The sequence below is a fragment of the Saimiri boliviensis genome, chromosome 2 (genome assembly GCF_048565385.1).
Source record: "Saimiri boliviensis isolate mSaiBol1 chromosome 2, mSaiBol1.pri, whole genome shotgun sequence".
In the NCBI taxonomy this organism is placed as follows: Eukaryota; Metazoa; Chordata; class Mammalia; order Primates; family Cebidae; genus Saimiri; species Saimiri boliviensis.
The window spans coordinates 27,199,167-27,218,208 of record NC_133450.1 but is presented as its reverse complement, the minus strand read 5'-3'; the positions used below and the strand labels follow the sequence as shown (position 1 = coordinate 27,218,208).

General features: G+C 51.5%; 1 protein-coding gene across 2 annotated transcripts in view; it reads left to right on the top strand.

Moving 5' to 3' along the window:
- ESRRB (estrogen related receptor beta) overlaps positions 1-17,031 on the top strand; it is a 188,215-nt gene extending 171,184 nt beyond the window's left edge. For both annotated transcript variants that reach the window (XM_039469457.2, XM_010335316.3), the window contains exons 4-7: positions 638-748; positions 1,200-1,361; positions 9,138-9,407; positions 16,599-17,031. In XM_039469457.2, coding sequence (XP_039325391.2) covers positions 638-748; positions 1,200-1,361; positions 9,138-9,407; positions 16,599-16,843 — 788 coding nt within the window. In that variant the 3' untranslated portion in view covers positions 16,844-17,031. The remainder of the gene's footprint in view (positions 1-637; positions 749-1,199; positions 1,362-9,137; positions 9,408-16,598) is intronic.
- The last annotated feature ends 2,011 nt before the right edge of the window (positions 17,032-19,042 follow it).

The window sequence follows — 19,042 nt, the reverse complement described above, 5'->3', positions numbered from 1 at the left end:
TGGATTCAAAGCAGATCTAACATAGTAGACTGCCTTTGTTGACATAAGGAGACCCAAGGGCTGAGGGTTGCTTGGGATGGATTTCAGAAGGATGTTGAATCCAGAGAGACAGGATCAGGCCTCGGGCAACTGGGATGTGCCATTACTGTTAGACAGTTAATCCTCCAGGCTGGGCGTGGTGGCTCACGCCTGTCATCTCAGCACTTTGGGAGGCCAAGGTGGGTGGATACCAAGGTCAAGAGATCGAGACCATCCTGACCAACGTGGTGAAACCCTGTCTCTATTAAAAATACAAAAATTAGCTGGGCATGGTGGTGCATGCCTGTAGTTCCAGCTACTCGGGAGGCTGAGGCAGGAGAATCACTTGAACCTGGGAGGCAGAGGTTGCAGTGAGCTGAGATAGTGCCACTGCAGTGGGTACCAGAGCAAGATTCTGTCTCAAAAAAAAAAAAAAAAAGAAAAAGAAAAAAATTAATTGTCCAGCCACCTGGCCTGAGGCTGGCCATGGGGCAGCTGTCAAAAGTCATCTGAGCATGGCCCTGAAGGACCCAGCCAGTGCTGAAATTCCAAAGCCAGTGCTTCTGCTCCTGGTGATGTTGAACAGCTCCTGAGATCTTTTCCGTTTCCTCCCCAATAGGTGTGCGCCTTGATCGAGTGCGTGGAGGCCGCCAGAAATACAAGCGACGGCTGGACTCAGAGAGCAGCCCATATCTGAGCTTACAAATTTCTCCACCTGCTAAAAAGCCATGTGAGTGTCAGGGCAGTCCTTACCCCTTTTGCCAGTCATCTGTACCTGCAACATCGGGCATCCCTTAGGGAAATGTCCTCTTCCCACCACGGGGTCATGAGACAGTGTAGATCTTGGGGAGGTGACGTCGGTGCCTGGCACATTTAGAATGTAGCTCCAAATGAAGCATGGTCCTGACAAGCCACTGGCCCCACTGTCCAGAGCATGACTCCCTTTGCCACCCACCCAAAGTTACGCTGCAGGTTCCTCCTGGAGAACTCAGCAGGTAGCTTCCCTTGGAGGGATATTTCTCAACACCCAGCTCACCACTGCCAGCAACTTCGTGGAGCCAGAACAGGAGGGGAGAATACAGCCGCTTTGACCTTCCTGGGGCTCTGAGTCCTCGTAAGCCTCCAGCCCGGCCCCTTCCTTCTTTTCCCAGCGTTTACCTTTCCCTCTTTGGTTGTTGCAGTGACCAAGATTGTCTCATACCTACTGGTGGCTGAGCCGGACAAGCTCTATGCTATGCCTCCCCCTGGCATGCCTGAGGGGGACATCAAGGCCCTGACCACTCTCTGTGACCTGGCAGACCGGGAGCTTGTGGTCATCATTGGCTGGGCCAAACACATCCCAGGTGAGCATGTGGGACCAGGGGAGAGTGTGGCCGGGGATTCCCAGCCAGTATCCCCACAGCCTACCCAATGACTGTGCTTCTGATGCCCGGATCCTGGCCTCCAGAAGGCCTGTGAAATCCTGGCAAGCCTGTTTCTCTGAGCTCCTTTTTCCTCCTTGTAGCATTGGAGAACAGGTGGTTAGAAAGCCCAGTGAGGTTTATACACTGCTGTGGGCTCTTCAGAACTAGTTACCATTACAGGAGGGGCCGTGATTGCATCTATAATCAGTATAATATTCAAAGAACAAGTTCCTTGAGCCCTTAAAAGACAGAGTAGGGTTTTCTTATAGACCTTATTGGAATGATATCAGAAAACACCAGAAGAAAGACTGACTCTCTCTTCCTATGGAGGCAGGCAGAATGGAACAGTTAGGAGCATGGGCTTGGGAACCAGATCAGGATTCCAATTCCGGGTCTGTAGCTTACTAGCTGAGGAACTCGCAGTAGGCCAGCTGACCTCTGTCAGATGGGAACACAGAGCTTTGATGTGCGGGTGAAATGAGACCCTGTATGTGCAGTGTTCTGCATAGGGCCTGGAATGTGCTAGCATCAGTTGAATGCCCACTGTTGCCATTTACCTGATCTCTCAGGGATGCCTGTCTCCGGATTGGCTTCTGAGATCTGAAGGGCATTTCTGGTGTGGAAAGTGTGCATTACATGTTTCAGGCAGTGTGGCCTTCCCTTCACTGCATGTGGACCCAAACCCCGCTTTCAGCCTGTCTTGTTTTGGGCAGATGGCAGGAGCTTTTTTATTTTTGAGGATGCCAACATCCAAGCATTATACATTACATACATATTGGGGGCCTTTCTCTGTGCAGGTTATTCCTCAGCTCCTTTAAGACTCTAATAAGTTGACTCAGAGTGTGGTAGAAACATCCTTTTATTGTTTTGATAATGACCCACCATGGACATGGGCAAGTCAGTGTCCTGTCTGTAGATCCGTTTTTGGTTTGTCATGGCTCTGAAAGGTGAATACAGCATGCAGACGATACAGCAAAGGTGTCCAACGCTTTAGATGCTAAGGCCCACAGTTGTTTGTTTGTTTGTTTTTTGAGACAACTCTCGCCCCCTTGCCCAGGCTAGAGTGCAATGGCATGATCTTGGCTCACTGCACTCTCTGCCTCCTGGGTTCAAGTGATTCTTCTGCCTCAGCCTCCTGAGTAGCTGGGATTACAGGTGCGTGCCACCACATCCAGCTAATTTTTTTGTATTTTTAGTAGAGATGGGGTTTTGCCATTTTGGCCAGGCTGGTCTCGAACTCCTGACCTCAAGTGATCCGCCCCCCACCCTTGGCCTCCCAAAGTGCTGGGATTACAGGTGTGAGCCACCACGCCTGACCCAAGGCCCACAGTTGATTGAGGGAATAAAAAAAGTCCTTCTGTGTGAGACCTTGCATGCCCAAGTTACAGGAAGGAGACTTCCTGTGGGCAGGGATGCACAAGTTGATTAGAGGGCCCAGACAGAGGCTCTGCTGGCAAGGACCGCCTGGTGGCCCCTGGGCATTCTGACCAGGGATCTGGTTTGGTACGCCCTTACTAAGGAGCTCAACCTCTCGGGGATTACACACTCAGTAGTTTTTGAATCTGCCCAGTGCTGGTTCAGCAGAGATGTGGGGTCAGGCCACTGCTTAAGACACCTCAGCCTGGATTGCTCCACTAACCCAGGGCCAAATTGGGTACAGCTAACCCCTCGCCCCACCCCCACACTCCTGTTCCAGGTTGAGCAGATCCTGCATCCTAGCAATGGCTCATGAGTGGCGCCTGGCGGTCCCCTGGGTCATTGCTTCCTTCTTCCACAACCCCACCCCTGCAACACCACAGAGGGAGCAGATAGGACCAGGAGACCGTGTCTCCCCTGCACTCATTTTTCTCTGTGCCTTTCCACCTCCCAGCTCCATCTCCCATCTGTGCCCAACCAAGAGGGCAGGGCTGGAGCAGAGTGGGTGCTAAAGGCATAGACTTGGGAATCAGGCAGCCTGGGCTTTCATCTCAGCTCTGTCCTTACTGGCCTTGTGCAAGATACCGAATTTTTCAAAGCTTCAGTGTCCTTGTCTGTAAAAATCACGATAGAGCCCTTCACGGATTGCTGGGAGGAGGTATCGCACTTTGTGTGCATGGCAGAGATGCTTACCATGGCTGTTGTTGCTAATAGTAATAAAAGCCTCCTTTCACGCCTTAATTTATCCTTGTCCATTTTTAGTAGAAAAGTAAAATGAAAACAGGGGCTCGATTGTCCGTCTTAAATGCTAATTTGCCTATTTTGCATAAATCTGCATGCTGAATTCTTTGCCTCCTGACCTTCCAGTGTTTAACGTAAAATTAATTAGTGGAGTCTCCTGCCACTGCATGTAAACCTCATATTAAGGGCAATGACACAATCAAGTGCCTGAGGGGTTCTTTGAGTGTGTGTGATGGAGTCTTGCTCTGTCACCCAGGCTGGAGTGCAGTAGTGTGATCTCAACTCACTGCAACGTCCACACCACCTGGGTTCAAACAATTCTCTTGCCCCAGCCTCCCAAGTAGCTGGGATTACAGGCATGCACCACCACACCTGGCTATTTTTTTTTTTTTTTTTTTTTGTATTTTTAGTAGAGTCAGGATTTTATCATGTTGGCCAGACTGGTCTCAAACTCCTGACCTCAAGTGATCTGTCCACCTCAGCCTCCCAAAGTGCTGGGATTATAGGTTTGAGCCACCGCACCCAGCCAGGTGCCTGATATTTTTAAACTAATCAACTTAATCCCATCTCAGATTAGATGTAAAATGTATCTAAAGACAGGCTCACTAGCCCTGAGAGCGAGAGCAAGAGCGAGCAAGAGAGAGAGAGAGACAGAGAGAGACAGAGACAGAGAGAACTGGCTGAGTAGGGAGAATACAAGCTGGAGCCCACCCTGGGACCTGTGTTGGCTTTTGTCCATCTTGGTTCCTGCACAGAACTGGCCACTCCAGGCTGCTCAGGAGTAGAGCTCTGAAGAACGTAGGCCACTCTCCTTAAGCACGAGGGGCCGCAGCTCACGCTTCAGTGTCTTTCAGCCTGGCACAGAGGGCATTGCACACTTAGCTTTGCACGCACATACTGAGAAGTCAGTATACGTCAGGTCCCCTGATAGGTGTTGTGGCTGAGACAAGGAATTAATTTTGCCCCCAGAATCCCATTTAGAACAAGGCTGACTTCCGGGGGGAACTTGGTTCACTCAGAATCCCAGCCATTGTTCAGCTCAGTCTGACATTGTCCTACCCCATATGCAGGGTTTTTTTTTTTTTTAACCTTGAGTTGAATGTTCCAAGTATTGGGTTCCCCATAAGGCAAGCCCAGGTCTTTGGAATGTCCACCTCTTATTCCATGAGGCCGTGACTAGCAGCCTTTAATAGGCAGTGGGGAATCACTTGATGAATTTGCAGCCTACTCCAAATGACCTGAGCCTGCCATCTTCCCTCCCTGGGCATCCTCGTGCTTGTGCCAGCCCGGAGAGCCTTCCAGGACAGTCTCCACCACCCTGCCCAGGCCCCCATGTATAGGGCATTCCCAGAGGCCTCTTCACAAAGGTCCCTCGGCGGCCCTGCTCCCAGGTAGCCTCCATCTGGCTCAATGAAATATGAGCTGCCGAGTGACAGCGGCTGTGTCTGAAGTGGCCCCAGATCCTATAATTACATCTCCCTTTATTACCTCTGCTAATGGCCCTCCAGGTCGACAGAAATGATCATAAATTAACACATTATGAACTCCACTTGCCACAAATTATGTGCTTTTTTTTTTTTTTTTTTTTTTTTTTTTGAGCCAGGATCTTGCTCTGTCACCCAGGCTGGAATACAGTGGCATGATCTTGGCTCACTGCAGCTTTGATCACCTGGGTTCAAAAGATCCTCCCGCCTTAGCCTCCCAAGTAGCTGAGACCACAAGCATGCACCATCATGTCTGGCTAAATTTTAAATTATTTGTAGAGATGGGGTTTTGCCATGTTGCCCAGGCCTGACATGTTGCCCTGACATTCCTGGGCTCACATGATCCTTTCACCTTGGCCCCCAGAGTCCTGAGATTACAGGCGTGAGCCACCGTGCCTAGCCACTGGGAGAAATTTCTAGCAGTCGAATTGCTAGGTTGAAGGGAGCATGCCTTTTATTTTATTTTTAGTTTAATTATATTTATGACATTTTTATTTTTAAGCATCTTAAGCACTGACAGGTTTCAAAAGCCAAATGTAGAAACAAACGTATATACGGAAGGCTCACCTCTATCCCTGTCACCTTCCGCTCCAACCTCCTAGAATTCACCATTTGTCTTTCTCAATTTTCCTTCTGGCGTTTCTTTTTACAAATATTAGAAAAGATTTGAACTATTTCAGATGTGAAAAGGTATCAGATACCTATCCCTTCCCTGCACAAAATGAAGACACTGTATCACCGTTCAATACTTTGGAGTACATGTTTGGATTGTCAAAGCTATTTTCAGGGCCTTTTGAAAATGTTCAGGGAGGAAAAGAGTGATCAGGGCTGAGTCCAGAACTCAAGCAGCCTCGCAGAGGTCTGGGAACAGCTCCCGGGTACACCCTCCAACGATGGCACAAAACTTTCCAAGTCCAGTCTCCCTCCAACCACCAAAGTGCAGGGCCATCCCTGACTCCTACAAGATAGGCAAAGGCAGCTAACCCTGAACCTGAGTCCAGAGATCTTAACGGGTCTAACCAAATGCTTTGGGCACATCTTCTTGTCATGTGGGAGTCAAAGCCCATGACATTTGTCCATTTTCTCTCTCCTTTTAGCTGTAAAGGTTTGTCGGGCAGCTTCTTTGCTGTGCTCAGCCATGGGAGTGGGGAAAGGAGCAGCTCAGTGTCTGTGCACCCTGGGAACTCAGAGCTGGGTGAGCCATTCAGGTGCACCTGGGGGTGTGCCTCATTCATCAAAGGTGCTCTCGCCACCTTACTTGAGAGCTCAGCCCCCAAGGCTCCCCTTCCACAAAACCTCCCCAGACTCTTGTTTAGACCACCTTCTCCAGTTGCGTGCTCTCGGATCCCTGCATTTGCTGTAGCTCTTCTTACATTATCACTTTGTGCCGACTAGTGCCTCTTGGTGAGTGTCTTCTCCTTCACTGTAAGCCCGTGACAGCAGGGAGCAATTCTGGATTGAGCACACCATTCTGTCCCCAGGGCCTAGTGCAGGCCTGGCACTTAGTAGGTGCTCAGTAAGTTTTTGCTGATTAATGTCTCAAAGAGCAGAAGAGCATGCTAATCACATCCTAACGATTGTACCTACACGATTCACTGCACAGGGGCTTTTCCCCTGGGTTTCCAGAAGCCTAGTTCTTAACTCATCTTCTCTGTCTGCTGCCTTCCAATTCAGTTGTCTGTTAATTTCGCCCCTGCCTTCCTCTTCCATCTCCCCTCCAGTCTGTCTGCTTTTACACCCCCTCCCCAGAGCTGTCCAGCACTCCCCCGACAAACTCTCTGGTGCTGGCTGATTGGTATCTGTTAATTAATGTTGCCCAAGGCCTCTCTCCTACTCAGACACCTGATAAGAGAAATTGGATGTCCATTTCTATCTATCTTTTATTACCTCCCAGCTCCCCCGGCCACCACAGGCAGGCACACACCCTCTCCCATGCAGGGAATCTGGACAACCCCCCCCACACACACACACACGTGCACATGCACACGCGCGTGCACACATACACCATGACCCCCTGTCACAACCTCTCCCTTGAGAAGGTGCATCAATCAAAGCTTGCCCGTGTTGGTCGGTGTAATCACTCCTGCTCTTTTGTTGATTACCCATGGATTCCATTAGCTGGTGGTGATCCAAGGCCCAAATTGTTTAGATCAGGCTTGGGAACTGTGATAATTCACTTGGAGAATGCTCACAGGGTAAGGGTGGCCTGCCTAATTGGGGGCCTTCAGCTCCAGGACTGCCCCCTAAGGTTGAACTGCCATGCCCTGTATGGGAGTCAGGGAAGAAGTGGCGTTTGGGACAGAGGAAGCAGATAGATGGGATAGACCACACAAGCCAAAGAGCTGGGTGGTCCAGGAGCTCAGGGCCACCCAGGCCTCCAGGCAAGTCCAGAGAGGAGAAGCGAGTGATGTCAGCTGTGTGCCAACACCAACAAAAATGTTAATAGTGACAGCAGCCACAGCCGTCACCAGTGCCCTAGCATGTTGAGTGCTGATGATGCTGGGAGAAGTGCCCAGCACTTTTTTTTTTTTTTTTTTTTTTTGCTGAGATGGAGTCTCACTCTGTCACCCAGGCCAGAGTGCAGTGACATGATCTCAGCTCACTGCAACCTTCGCCTCCCAGGTTCAAGTGATTCTCCCGAGTGGCTGGGATTACAGGCGTGAGCCACCCTGCATCTTCCCTTTTCACTTTCACAGCACCCCACCTCAGACAGTGGCTCCAAGCCAGGGGTGGGGTCTAAGTTAGCAAATGAAGTAAAAAGTCCTTCCTGGGCAAAATCACCCCTGGAAAAAACTCCCTTCATGTCAGTTACCCATAGTGCACGGTGCAAACAGCTTTGTGGATGCATTTCCTTCTTTGAATAAATCTAGCATGTCAGTGTTGGAACCAATCACTGAGTTTCTGGTTGAATCTCCAGTGAAGTTACTGCCTTGTGTTTGGTGGTTAAGATGTTTGAAAATCATCTTATTTACCTACTCTTGCTTCCTCTCCTATAAATCAAGATGTTAATTGACTTTGCCTAACTTAAGTGCACGTATAATGCAATTCCAGTATAGTATCGTTGTTTTGCACATGAGGACTTTCCTCTCATCATTAGTAATAATAGCTCAGTAAATACTTTGTATGTTCTGGAATAATCATCTCATTTAGAACTGACTGTTCTCCCATTGCCTAGATGAGGAAGTGAAGGTTTGGGAAAGCTCCGCAGCTTTCACGAGGCCAGCCTACAGCTGGTAAGTGGGAGCCAGGGTTCAACCCAGGCAATCCCCACAGCTCACTGGACAAGACAGTGTCACAATTCTGGAGCCTTCTCCATGCCCAACCTTATTTTCACTGTGGAATCAGCCTCCTCAGTAGCAGGGAGGGGGTAACTCCCATGATTGCAATTCTCAGAACAGGACCGCTGGGTCATCGTTAAGCAGAGAGTGATGGCCCCGGCAGAGGGGCTCTGACCCTGGGAGGACAGGCTGTCCTGTGAGAAAGTGCCCCAGACCCTGGGGGCTTTTGATCTCCTATCAGTCCCAGGCAGTGGTCACTGTGGTTTTCCCTATGGCTTTGAACAGCTGCGTCCTCATTCCTGGTCAGGCCCGTGGGTCTCTGCACAGCTGAGACTGCATCAAGAATCAGGTGTCATTTTCAAACACCAAAGCCTCCCCTGGTTTGAGCAGAGAGTGGGCCCTGGAAACTCCCCAGAGTGGCAGAGAGCACACACTACTGCTGCCTGGTTCCAGTATGTATTCAGTCACTCCTTTAGCTACAAATGCATTGAATTAATAAAAAAGCCTCTATAGAGTTTGGAAAATACCATAGAACTAACAATAATGATGATAACAACTGTCAACATTGACTGAGCTCCTCTTATGCAAGACTTCTCCGTGAATTCCAAGACTGACGTACTCCCCAAGGGGAGGATGGTGAGTCTCACACCACACAGGGAAGGCCTGGGGGCAGGATGCAGGGGTGCCGGGGACACAGTCACCGCCCACCCTGACCTTCACCCCCCGCAGCGAACCCCAGGGAGGCCCCTGGCCCGCCCTCCTGACCTGCCGCTGCCCTCTGCTCCCTCTTCCCACAGGCTTCTCGAACCTCTCCCTGGGGGACCAGATGAGCCTGCTGCAGAGTGCCTGGATGGAGATCCTCATCCTGGGCATCGTGTACCGCTCGCTGCCCTATGACGACAAACTGGTGTACGCAGAGGACTACATCATGGACGAGGAGCACTCCCGCCTCGCGGGGCTGCTGGAGCTCTACAGGGCCATCCTGCAGCTGGTACGCAGGTACAAAAAGCTCAAGGTGGAGAAGGAGGAGTTTGTGACGCTCAAGGCCCTGGCCCTCGCCAACTCCGGTAAGCACGGCAGTGGGGCCTGGAGGGGGAGCTTCTGAGGCATCTGCCTGGGCCTAGTGGGCCCGTCTCTGGGGCCTGTGGGCAGGGCTGGCTGCTGTGGGTAGAGATGAAAGGAAAAACACTGAAGCTTTTTATCACCGAAGATTGTGCAAAGGGTGGCCTGCAGGTAAAAAGATGGTGATGAAGGCTGGCACTGGCTGATCATTTCCTAAGCCTCGGACATCCAGACTGGCACACTGGTTAAGGACACGGGTTCTGAGGCCACATTGCTAAGGAGCAAATTCTGTGTTTACCAATTGGGCAAGTTACTTCACTCTGCCTCAGTTTTTTCATCAGTAAAAGGAGGGCAGTAAACAGTCCCTACCCCACAAGGCTATCGACAGGATTTCTTTATACATAATGGTATTGTTTGCAACATGCCTGGTGCATAATCAGCCCTCAGTTCTTTATTTATTAGAATAATAAATAAAGATGGGGTCTTGCTCTGTCACCCAGGCAGGAGCACTGTGGCTTGATCCTAGCTCACTGCAGCCTCAAACTCCTGGGCTCAAGCCATTCTTCCACCTCAGCCTCCTGAGTAGCTGGGACTACAGGCGGGTGCCATTACCCCCAGCTAATTCTTACCTTTATTTTTTATTGAGATGGGATCTCACTGTGTTGCCCAGGCTGGTCCCAAACTCCTGGGCTCAAGCCATCTTCTCCCCTCAGCATCCCAAAGTGCTGGGACTACAGGTATGAGCCACCACGCTCACTGTCAACTTGTTAAATTAGCTAAGAGTTTATCAAAGTCTAACAAACAACCCGAGAGCAAAATTCTTACTGTTGTGACCTCATTTTACAGATGTGGAAACTGAGACTGGGAAAAGTAAAATTGCCCAGGGTCACAGAGTTAAAAAGTGTCAGAGTTAAGGGTTAAACCAAGGTCCTCTGATGCCAAACCAGCCCGAACTTACACCCACTCCTTGAATCTTTCAGTCAAATCTCTTAGCAGGAGGATAGAACCTTCCCAACTGAGTGGTTTAAACTGGAGTTACAAAGGAGGGCTCACTCCTTTTCGTCTGCCTTCACCAACTTCTGGCTAGAGTATCTGAGGGGAGAGGCAGGCATTGGGTAATGGTGAGCTTCAGCGTAACCAATATCCGCACACAGAGAGCTTCCACGCTATCCAGGGAATGGTGCTGGGCGCCGGGGGGCTGCAGGAGAAGGATAAATACAGGGGCCCCGCCCTACAGAGAGTACATGTCAGTAATCACACAGATAACTGCTGCAGAGCAGCGTGTGGCAGAGTTAACTGCCCAGGTCTGGATCAGGTAGAGCCAAGTTCAAATTCTATCTCTGATACTTCCTAGCAGTATGACCTTGGGCAACTCATTGTCCTTGTGTGTTCAGTAGGGATATTCTGAGCACCTCTTCCAAGCACTGTTTTTTTTTTTCTTAAAAAGACAGAGTCTGGCTCTGTCGCCCAGGCTGGAGTGCAGTGGTGCGATCTTGGCTTAATGCAACCTCCGCCTCTTGGGTTCAAGCGATTCTCCTGCCTCAGCCTCCTGAGTAGCTGGGACTATAGGCATGCACCACCGTGCCTAGCTAATCTTTGTATTTTTAGTAGAGACAGGGTTTCACCATATTGGCCAAGCTGGTCTTGAACTCCTGACCTCTTGATCTGCCCATCTTGGCCTCCCAAAGTGTTGGGATTACAGGCATGAGCCACTGTGTCCAGCCCCAAGCACTTTTTAAAAAACTTTTTTGAGGCAGTCTCGCTCTGTCACCCAGGTTGAAGCGCAGCGACGCAAACTCGCCTCACACTTCACTGCAACCTCCGCCTCCTGGGTTCAAGCGATTCTCATGCCTCAGCCTTCTGAGTAGCTGGGACTACGGGCGTGTACCACCACACCCAGCTAATTTTTGTATTTTTAGTAGAGACGGGGTTTTGCTATGTTGCCCAGGCTGGTCTCAAACTCCTGTCCTCAAATGATCCACCCACCTTGGTCTCCCAAAGTGCTGTGATTACAGGTATGGGCCAGCATGCTCAGCCCCAGGTGCTTTTGTGAGTATTAAAGGTCGACTGAAGATAAAGTACTCAGCCTGGTGCATGGCCTAGAGGAAATGTTCAATAAATATTAATTATTATCATTACTATTAATGTTAGAGGAAACAAAGTGTGATCAGCAGATGGAAGAGAGAGAGCTACAGACAGTACACACAGAGTAACCAACTGGTTCACTCAGTACTGTCCTGCTTTCACTGACAGTCCCACACCCCAGGAAACTCCTCAGTCCCTGGCACACTGGGACAGCTGGTCGCCCTAGCACACGGCTTCATGGCACATGCAGGGAGTGCTGTTGATGACCCACTTGGACCCCTTTTACTGGGTTAGTGCACCCATCCCCCAGCTGCTAACAGCTCACAGCTACCCCTTTGCAGGGCCTACCCTTGACTGCCTTGCCCAGGGGTTTATTTGGCCCTTCCCTTGGCACCACCAGGCAATGGTGGACCCACATGGGAACAACAGTCCAGATCAGAGCCCTGCATGGGATCAGGCTGACGCTGAGGTCCCATCTTTGCCTTGCTGTCTCCTTCCCTGTGCCTCCCACCTCACCACGTCCTTTCTCCTGAACACATACCCTCCACAAATGTCTGTACCTAAACCCCTGTCTCAGGCTCTGCTCTCGGCGGACCTGAGTTAACACGGAAAAGGATGCCATTTTTTTTTAGTTCAAATCTTTTATTAATAATAAATGAATGTAAAATAATAGTAAAAATTGCGTACTTCCACAGAGATTATTTACACATGGAATTTTAAAATTATAGTGCATTCTGTTAGAGAATGCTAATACTGTTTTTTTTTTTTTAAAGTATTGTTTTAGATTTACAGAATAACTTTATTTTTTTGGAGACAGGGTTTTGCTCTTATTGCCCAGGCTGGAGTGAAATGGCACCATCTTGGCTCACTGCAACCTTGCCTCCTGGATTCAAGCAATTCTCCTGCCTCAGCCTCCTCAATAGCTGGAATTACAGGCGCCTGCCACCATGCCTGGCTAATTTTTGTATTTTTACTAGAGACAGGGTTTCACCACATTGATCAGGCTGGTCTCAGATTCCTGACCTTAGGTGATCTACCCACCTTGGCCTCCCAAAGTGCTGGGATTGCAAGGGTGAGCCACCGTGCCCAGCCAGTTTACAGAATAATTGAGCAGATAGTCCATAAAGTTCCATACACTCACCCCATTCATGTCCTCCTTCCCCAGCAGTTTCCTCTATTATTAACATCTTGCATTAGTGCAGTAATGTGTTACAAATAGTGACCCAATATTGACATGTTATTGAGGGCAGTCCATAGTTTCCATCGGGTTCACTCTTTGTGTTGTATTATTCTTTAGGTTTTGACAAATGCATGATGACATGTTTGTACAATGACGTTTCATACAGAATAGCATCAGGGCCCTGTGCTTCCCCTACACAGAAGGGAGCATTTCATTTCAACCAGTCGTGGCAGAGGGACTGGGAGTTCCGACGGGCGGAGGAGGAACAAAAGCAGTGAAAGCAGAGGAAGCAAGGTGACAAAGCCAGGCGCAGCCAAGTCCTCCGTTTTGGGCTCTCCTCACTTACATCAAACACAGAGCTCAGGCTTGCCTGTGTTGGGAGAGGCGAGTAAAGAGGTAGCGCCTCCTCCGCTCTTCCTTGGGCCTCGGCACTGGACCACACCACACCAGCTTTTAGCCATTCTTTCCTTGATCTCACATGGACCTGCACACACAGACACATGCACGGGTATCTATACAAATGCATGCACACATGCACGTGTGAACACACATATATGTACATGCACATACTCCCATATTCACCCACATACATGTATACACACACACACACACACACACACACACACACACACCTGAGGATCCAAGGTGGTCTGTCAATGTGAATGCATCAGGAACTTCGATTGGCATCAAACGTTGCCCGAGTGCACACTTTGTCACATGGGATGAGGTTTCAGGTCTCCAGACTTCTTGCCCCAGTGACACGTAGAGCGCCATCCTGCAGCTGGTGCACAGGATGAGAAGCTGGAGGTCGGGGAGGAGTTTGTGATGTTCGAGGCCTTGGCTGACCCCCAAGAGGGGACACAGGCCTTAATGGCGGGAATGCTTCCTTCCCAGCACAGAGGGGTGGAGCATGAGGCCCTGTTGTTACCAAGGAGATACTCAGAAAGCAGGCTGGCTAGTCGTGTTTTTTGTTTTTTGTTTTTTTTTTTAAGAAATGATTTTTCAGCCTAGGTGACCCGGTGAGAGCCTTTCTCAGAAATAAATAAATAAAACAAAGTAATGATTTAAAGGAGCGCTTGCCCAAGTATCTGTGATGAAGGACCCATTTTTAAATGTTTCAAAATATTCAATACATTATGGACAGATCATTTTATAACGTACAACAAAAGCACATTATTAGAAAAACTGAAATTAACCAGATGTATAAAACATGACACCAATTTTTAAATTTTTATATATAACATATAAATAGAAATCATCCTGCCAAACTGCTATAAAGTTTCTAAATGCTTACTCTCAGTTTCTTATCAGAGACCAGTAACATCCAGAGGGCAGGTGGGAGCCAGTCTGTGCACCACACTTGGAGCAGGGTGGGTTTAAAGCATGTGCTTCAGGGTCAGTGAGACCCGGGTTCAAATCCTGCTTCTGCCACCTACTGGCTGAGTATCCAGCAACCCGAACTTCCTGAGCCTCGGTTTCCTCATCTGAGAAATAGGGAGAGCAGCAGCTCATTGCGAAGAATGTGCGGTGACGCGTATCAGGCCCTGGCCACCGTACTTGGCACAGATCCCTCCTAGTTCATTGTATTTCTTCTGTTGGGCTCTGCCAGGCACAGTGGGTGGCCTGGGGAAGAGGACCTAGTTGGGTACAGCCCCTGCTCCCTGAACTTGGATGTGGCAGAAAGAGCTGGTGATTCCTGGCATAAGAGAGAATCATGTAAAGGGCTCAAGGAAGGAAGCGTACATTGTTTTCGGCTGGGGAGGTAGAATCTGAGTGAGGTCTTAAAGCAAGAGGTGATTCGGTAGGATGGGAAGAGTTCTGTGGTGGGATCACCAGGCAGGAAATGGGGAAAGAACAGGCCAGTTTGGGGGAGAGGCTAGAAAAGCAGGCTGGGGGCTGGATGCGGTGGCTCACGCCTGTAATCCCAGCACTTTGGGAGGCCAAGGCAGGTGGATCACAAGGTCAGGAGATCGAGACCATCCTGGCCAACATGGTAAGACTCCATCTCTACTAAAATACACAAAAAATTAGCTGGGTGTGATGGCGTGTGCCTGTAGTCCCAGCTACTCAGGAGGCTGAGGCAGGGGAATTGCTTGAACTGGGGTGGCAGAGGATGCTGTGAGCCGAGATTGTGCCACACTGTACTACAGCCTAGGCAATAGAGCAAGACTCCATCTCAAAAAAAAAAAAAAAAAAAAGCAGGCTGGGGTCAGACCAGAAGCTCAAGGGCTATGAAGGGACTGGATTGTGATGGGGCCAGTGCAGGGAGCCAGGGAGAGTTGTGGGGGAGTGACCTGCCCTATCCTTGAAGGGGAAAGATCACCCAGGCACCACAGGGAAATTGTGTTGGCTGGAGGAGGGATGGGGGCCAGGAGACCCCATGGAGGTGTCCTAGTGGCAGCCCCCAGGGCCACCATAGGTGTCACTGCTGAGGGTGAGTGCACGGGATGAGTCAGGTGTCGGTTCAGTGGCTCAGGGGGCTGGCGCTGGGCAGAAGTGCCCAAGCACATCAGAGGCAGACTGTGTCTCCACACTCTGGCCCCCTGGGAGCCTGCTGGCCAACATTTACCCCACATCCCAGCCATCCCCAAAGCTCCTTGACAGCAGAAAAAATTCATAGCCATTGATTTTGTAATTAACAGTTTATCAATGCCATCGATACAGACCTGCTGAAGGATTGCAAAGAAATTAATCTTGCAATGTTATTTTATTTCATTTTTGGTCGAAGGCAGCTGCCAATTTTGGCCTCCTTGGGGAGAGTGGGGGGGAGGATGGAGAGGGTGGGGAGAGGGAGCTGGCAGGAGTTAGGAGCCAGATGGCAGGGCCCAGCCGTGTTAGGTGTAGGAATGGGGCCATGCTTCATCTCCTACCCATTGATGAAGGAGGGCTCACTGCCTTGGTAGCAGGGAGCAGGAAAATGTGGAGGCTTGGGTGTGGAGCCAGTGAAGACCCAGCCCTGCAAGGGCACTCACCCCCAGCTGAGTCCCCACAGGAATGATAACATGACCTGACATTGATTAGATGCTGACCAAGCTCTGGGTAACATGCTGCTTCAGTCACCCTCACCACCAACCTGTGAGTTCACATACTTGTGTTTAACAGCCAGGTCAGGCCCAGCTATAACGTGGCTGTCAGCAGGTGCCTCCCTGCCATGCTGGGATTTAGGTACATTTTGTTTGAACCCATAGTTCATGGCCCAAGTTCAAAACCTTCCCCAAGATTTTAGAGAATGCCCAACACCCCAGTTTTAGACCTCTCTCCATCACCGTGCCCCATGCTTCCACCACGGGGCACCCTGTTACGGAGCTTAGCCCCTGTGTCTGTGCCTGTATTCTGTGTCCTATAATCAGAGTTTTGTCAGGTTAGTAATTAAACTGAAGACTTGGGGAGCTGGTGCCTGGCAGCCTCTGCAGTGGTTGTCATGGTAATAGTAGTGTAGGGACCAGGGGCGGTGGTAGGGGCAATACCGCTACCAGGGCACTGACTTGTGACGAGTTCTGTTATAAACCCTTGACCTGCTTAACTTCTTTAAGCCTCTGAGGTAGGTATGGCTATTGTCTCATTTTACACGTGAGGAAAATGAGGCACAGAGAAGTTAATCACTTGCCTAAAGTCACACAACCTGCAAATAGAGGACACAGGATTCCAACAGTCTGGCTCCAGGGTCTCTGCTGCCACCCCCTGGTGACCTCTTGAGAAATGTTCTCTGTAGATGCCAGTCTCTCTCTGGGTTCGAGTCCCAGCTCTGTCATTAGCCTCTGTGACCGGAGACTGGCAGTTAACCTCTCTGAGCCTCAGACTGGCTCTCTGTGAAGCGAGGGTTCCGAAGCGCCCCCTGCCTGCCTGCATGCTGCCTCCTGGACCCTGAGATGGCCCACGCCAGTCCGCACTCCCCGGCCAGGCCTGCTAATGCTCGTCCTTGTGCCTGCAGATTCCATGTACATTGAGGATCTGGAGGCTGTCCAGAAGCTGCAGGACCTGCTGCACGAGGCGCTGCAGGACTACGAGCTGAGCCAGCGCCACGAGGAGCCCCGGAGGACGGGCAAGCTGCTGCTGACGCTGCCCCTGCTGCGGCAGACGGCCGCCAAGGCCGTGCAGCACTTCTACAGCGTCAAACTGCAGGGCAAGGTGCCCATGCACAAACTCTTCCTGGAGATGCTGGAGGCCAAGGTCTGACGGCCCCGCACACGGACCATGCCCACCTACAGACAGACAAACGGACAGACCGAGGTGGAGCCCTCCACAGCCACCAGCCTCCACCTTCAACCCCTGTATCACGGCTCTGAGCTGTCCCAGAGGCAGGGGTTGCTCGCTCCTGGCTGTGTGCAGACTCCCGGGTGCAGTGGGGTGGGGGACGGGGATCGGGGGGGCAGGGGCGTGGGGCTCGTCTGTAACTGGCTTTTTCTTTGGTATGTCTTTCCTTCTCCATGAGCAGTGCGGAGGCCTGGGCCAGGGCTGACTCCCTTCAGGAGTGGAGACCACTGGAGCAAGTGCCCCTCCCCTCCACCAAACCACTGAGAGACAGCATGTGCATTTCCTAACTCCCTTGCCCCTCCCCCATCCGCGGCCTGGGTGGGCAGTGCTCAGTCTGGGTACCACCTGGAGGTTTTCCTTCCGCAGAGGGCAGGTACTCAAGGGACAACAGCATCTTTCTTCCAGAGGCCCTGCTTGCTGAGATCGTCTGGGGCCCCTCGAGAGCCCCATACCTCCAACAGTCCCCATTCAGCTTTCAGCCAGGGTGGACCCACAGGAGAGCAGCGGCTAGAGCTCACGTGTTTCCTGGGCACCCCACCCCCTCGGGGCCTGCCCCCTGCCTGTCCTCCTCTTCTCCTCCCCCACGAGTCCCCCGCTACTTCCTGACCCTACCTCAGAGCTCACTCACCCAGTGGGTTCAGCCAGCCGCGGTGACTCCAGGGCCTGTAGACAGGAACGTGCTGGCACAGAGAAGAGCGGGGGCCACACCATCCTCTCCAGAACCCTTTCCCGCTTCCTGCCTTCCCCCTGTTCCTGAAGGGCAGGTCTAGGCCAGGTGGGCCCGTGAAAAGCTCAGGAGCCTGGCTCCATCCGAGAGCACCCCAGTGGGAGGATCAGGGCAGGATGTGCAGAGGCCCAGACCAATCTTCGCCAAGCACAGAAAGGCCCGGCAGCTGAGAGAAGTAGGCAGAGGGGCCCCGAAGGGAGGGAGCTCAGCGGGGTGGCCAGCCTCATCCTTCCTGGCTTCCCTTCTCTGCACGCCACATCATGCTGCAGGGCTGGCATGCCAGTGCCACAGGAGGGGTGGCCTCCAGCCAGCCTTGCACAACCAGAGGTTTGGTGTAGCTCCCCTAGGCACTGCGCGCACACCAGCTCTCTGGCAGGACCCCTGCAGTCCCCCTGACTGCTGTGCCGGGTGACCAACCATTCCAGTTTGCCCAGGATGTTCCTTTGTCCCAGGAAACTCCTCAGCCCCAGGCATATGGGGACAATGGGTCACCCTGTTTCTATGGATGGCCATGAAGGTTTTCACTGACTCAAGGGGCAGCCCTGAACACCCATCTGTGCTCACAGGTTGGTAAGGGCAGCTTAGAGGATCTCCCAAGGACAAAAGAGTATCAAGCCATGATGGAAAATGCCCCTTCTAATCAGCTGCCTGCACAAGGAGGGATCAGAGCAACCCCACGGGGATCCCCCATCCACGCCCTTCGAGTCCAACCTGCCTCATCAAGAGAGGCAGGCAGATCTCACCGGGCACTGGGACACCAGGAGGCCAGGTGCCTTTCTGCAGCTTTTCCATTGAAACCCTGGTCCCGCCTCCCTGGCTCTACCCTAGGAACCTCATGCTGATGGCGTGCTGAGGTCATCCAGACAGGAGGGAGGGCTGGCTGAAATTCACAAACTGCAGAGCAGCTCTCTGATGGTGTCCCATATCAAAAATGTTAAGGATTCCAAGAGCCCTCCCAGACCAGGGACGTGTCCACCCCACTCCCCTTGCCTGTGGGGAATTGGGCCTGGGTCACTTGAGGAGTGAGCATTGAGCCGTCACCCAGGATGCTGCATCCGTCGCCCTCCATGCAGCCCCTCTCCCCCGATCTGGGTGGAGGCACACATTTGGGGCAAAGGCCCCTCCTCAGTGTCAAGGAACACCAGCTGCAAATGAAGTCTAGCACAGTGTTTAGAGCAGGCGTCCGCCCCCTGAGGCCATTTATTCGGCCCCCCGCCGCACTTCAGGAAGGGGCACCTCTTTCACTGGTGGTCAGTGAGAGGAGCACAGTATGTGGCCGCCCTCCAACGGTCTGAGGGACAGTGAACCGGCCGCCTGTGTAAAAAGTTTGGGGATGCCTGGTTTAGAGGCTTCGCCCTGAGAGCCTGTTCTGGGGAAACCTTCACAGTCGAGAC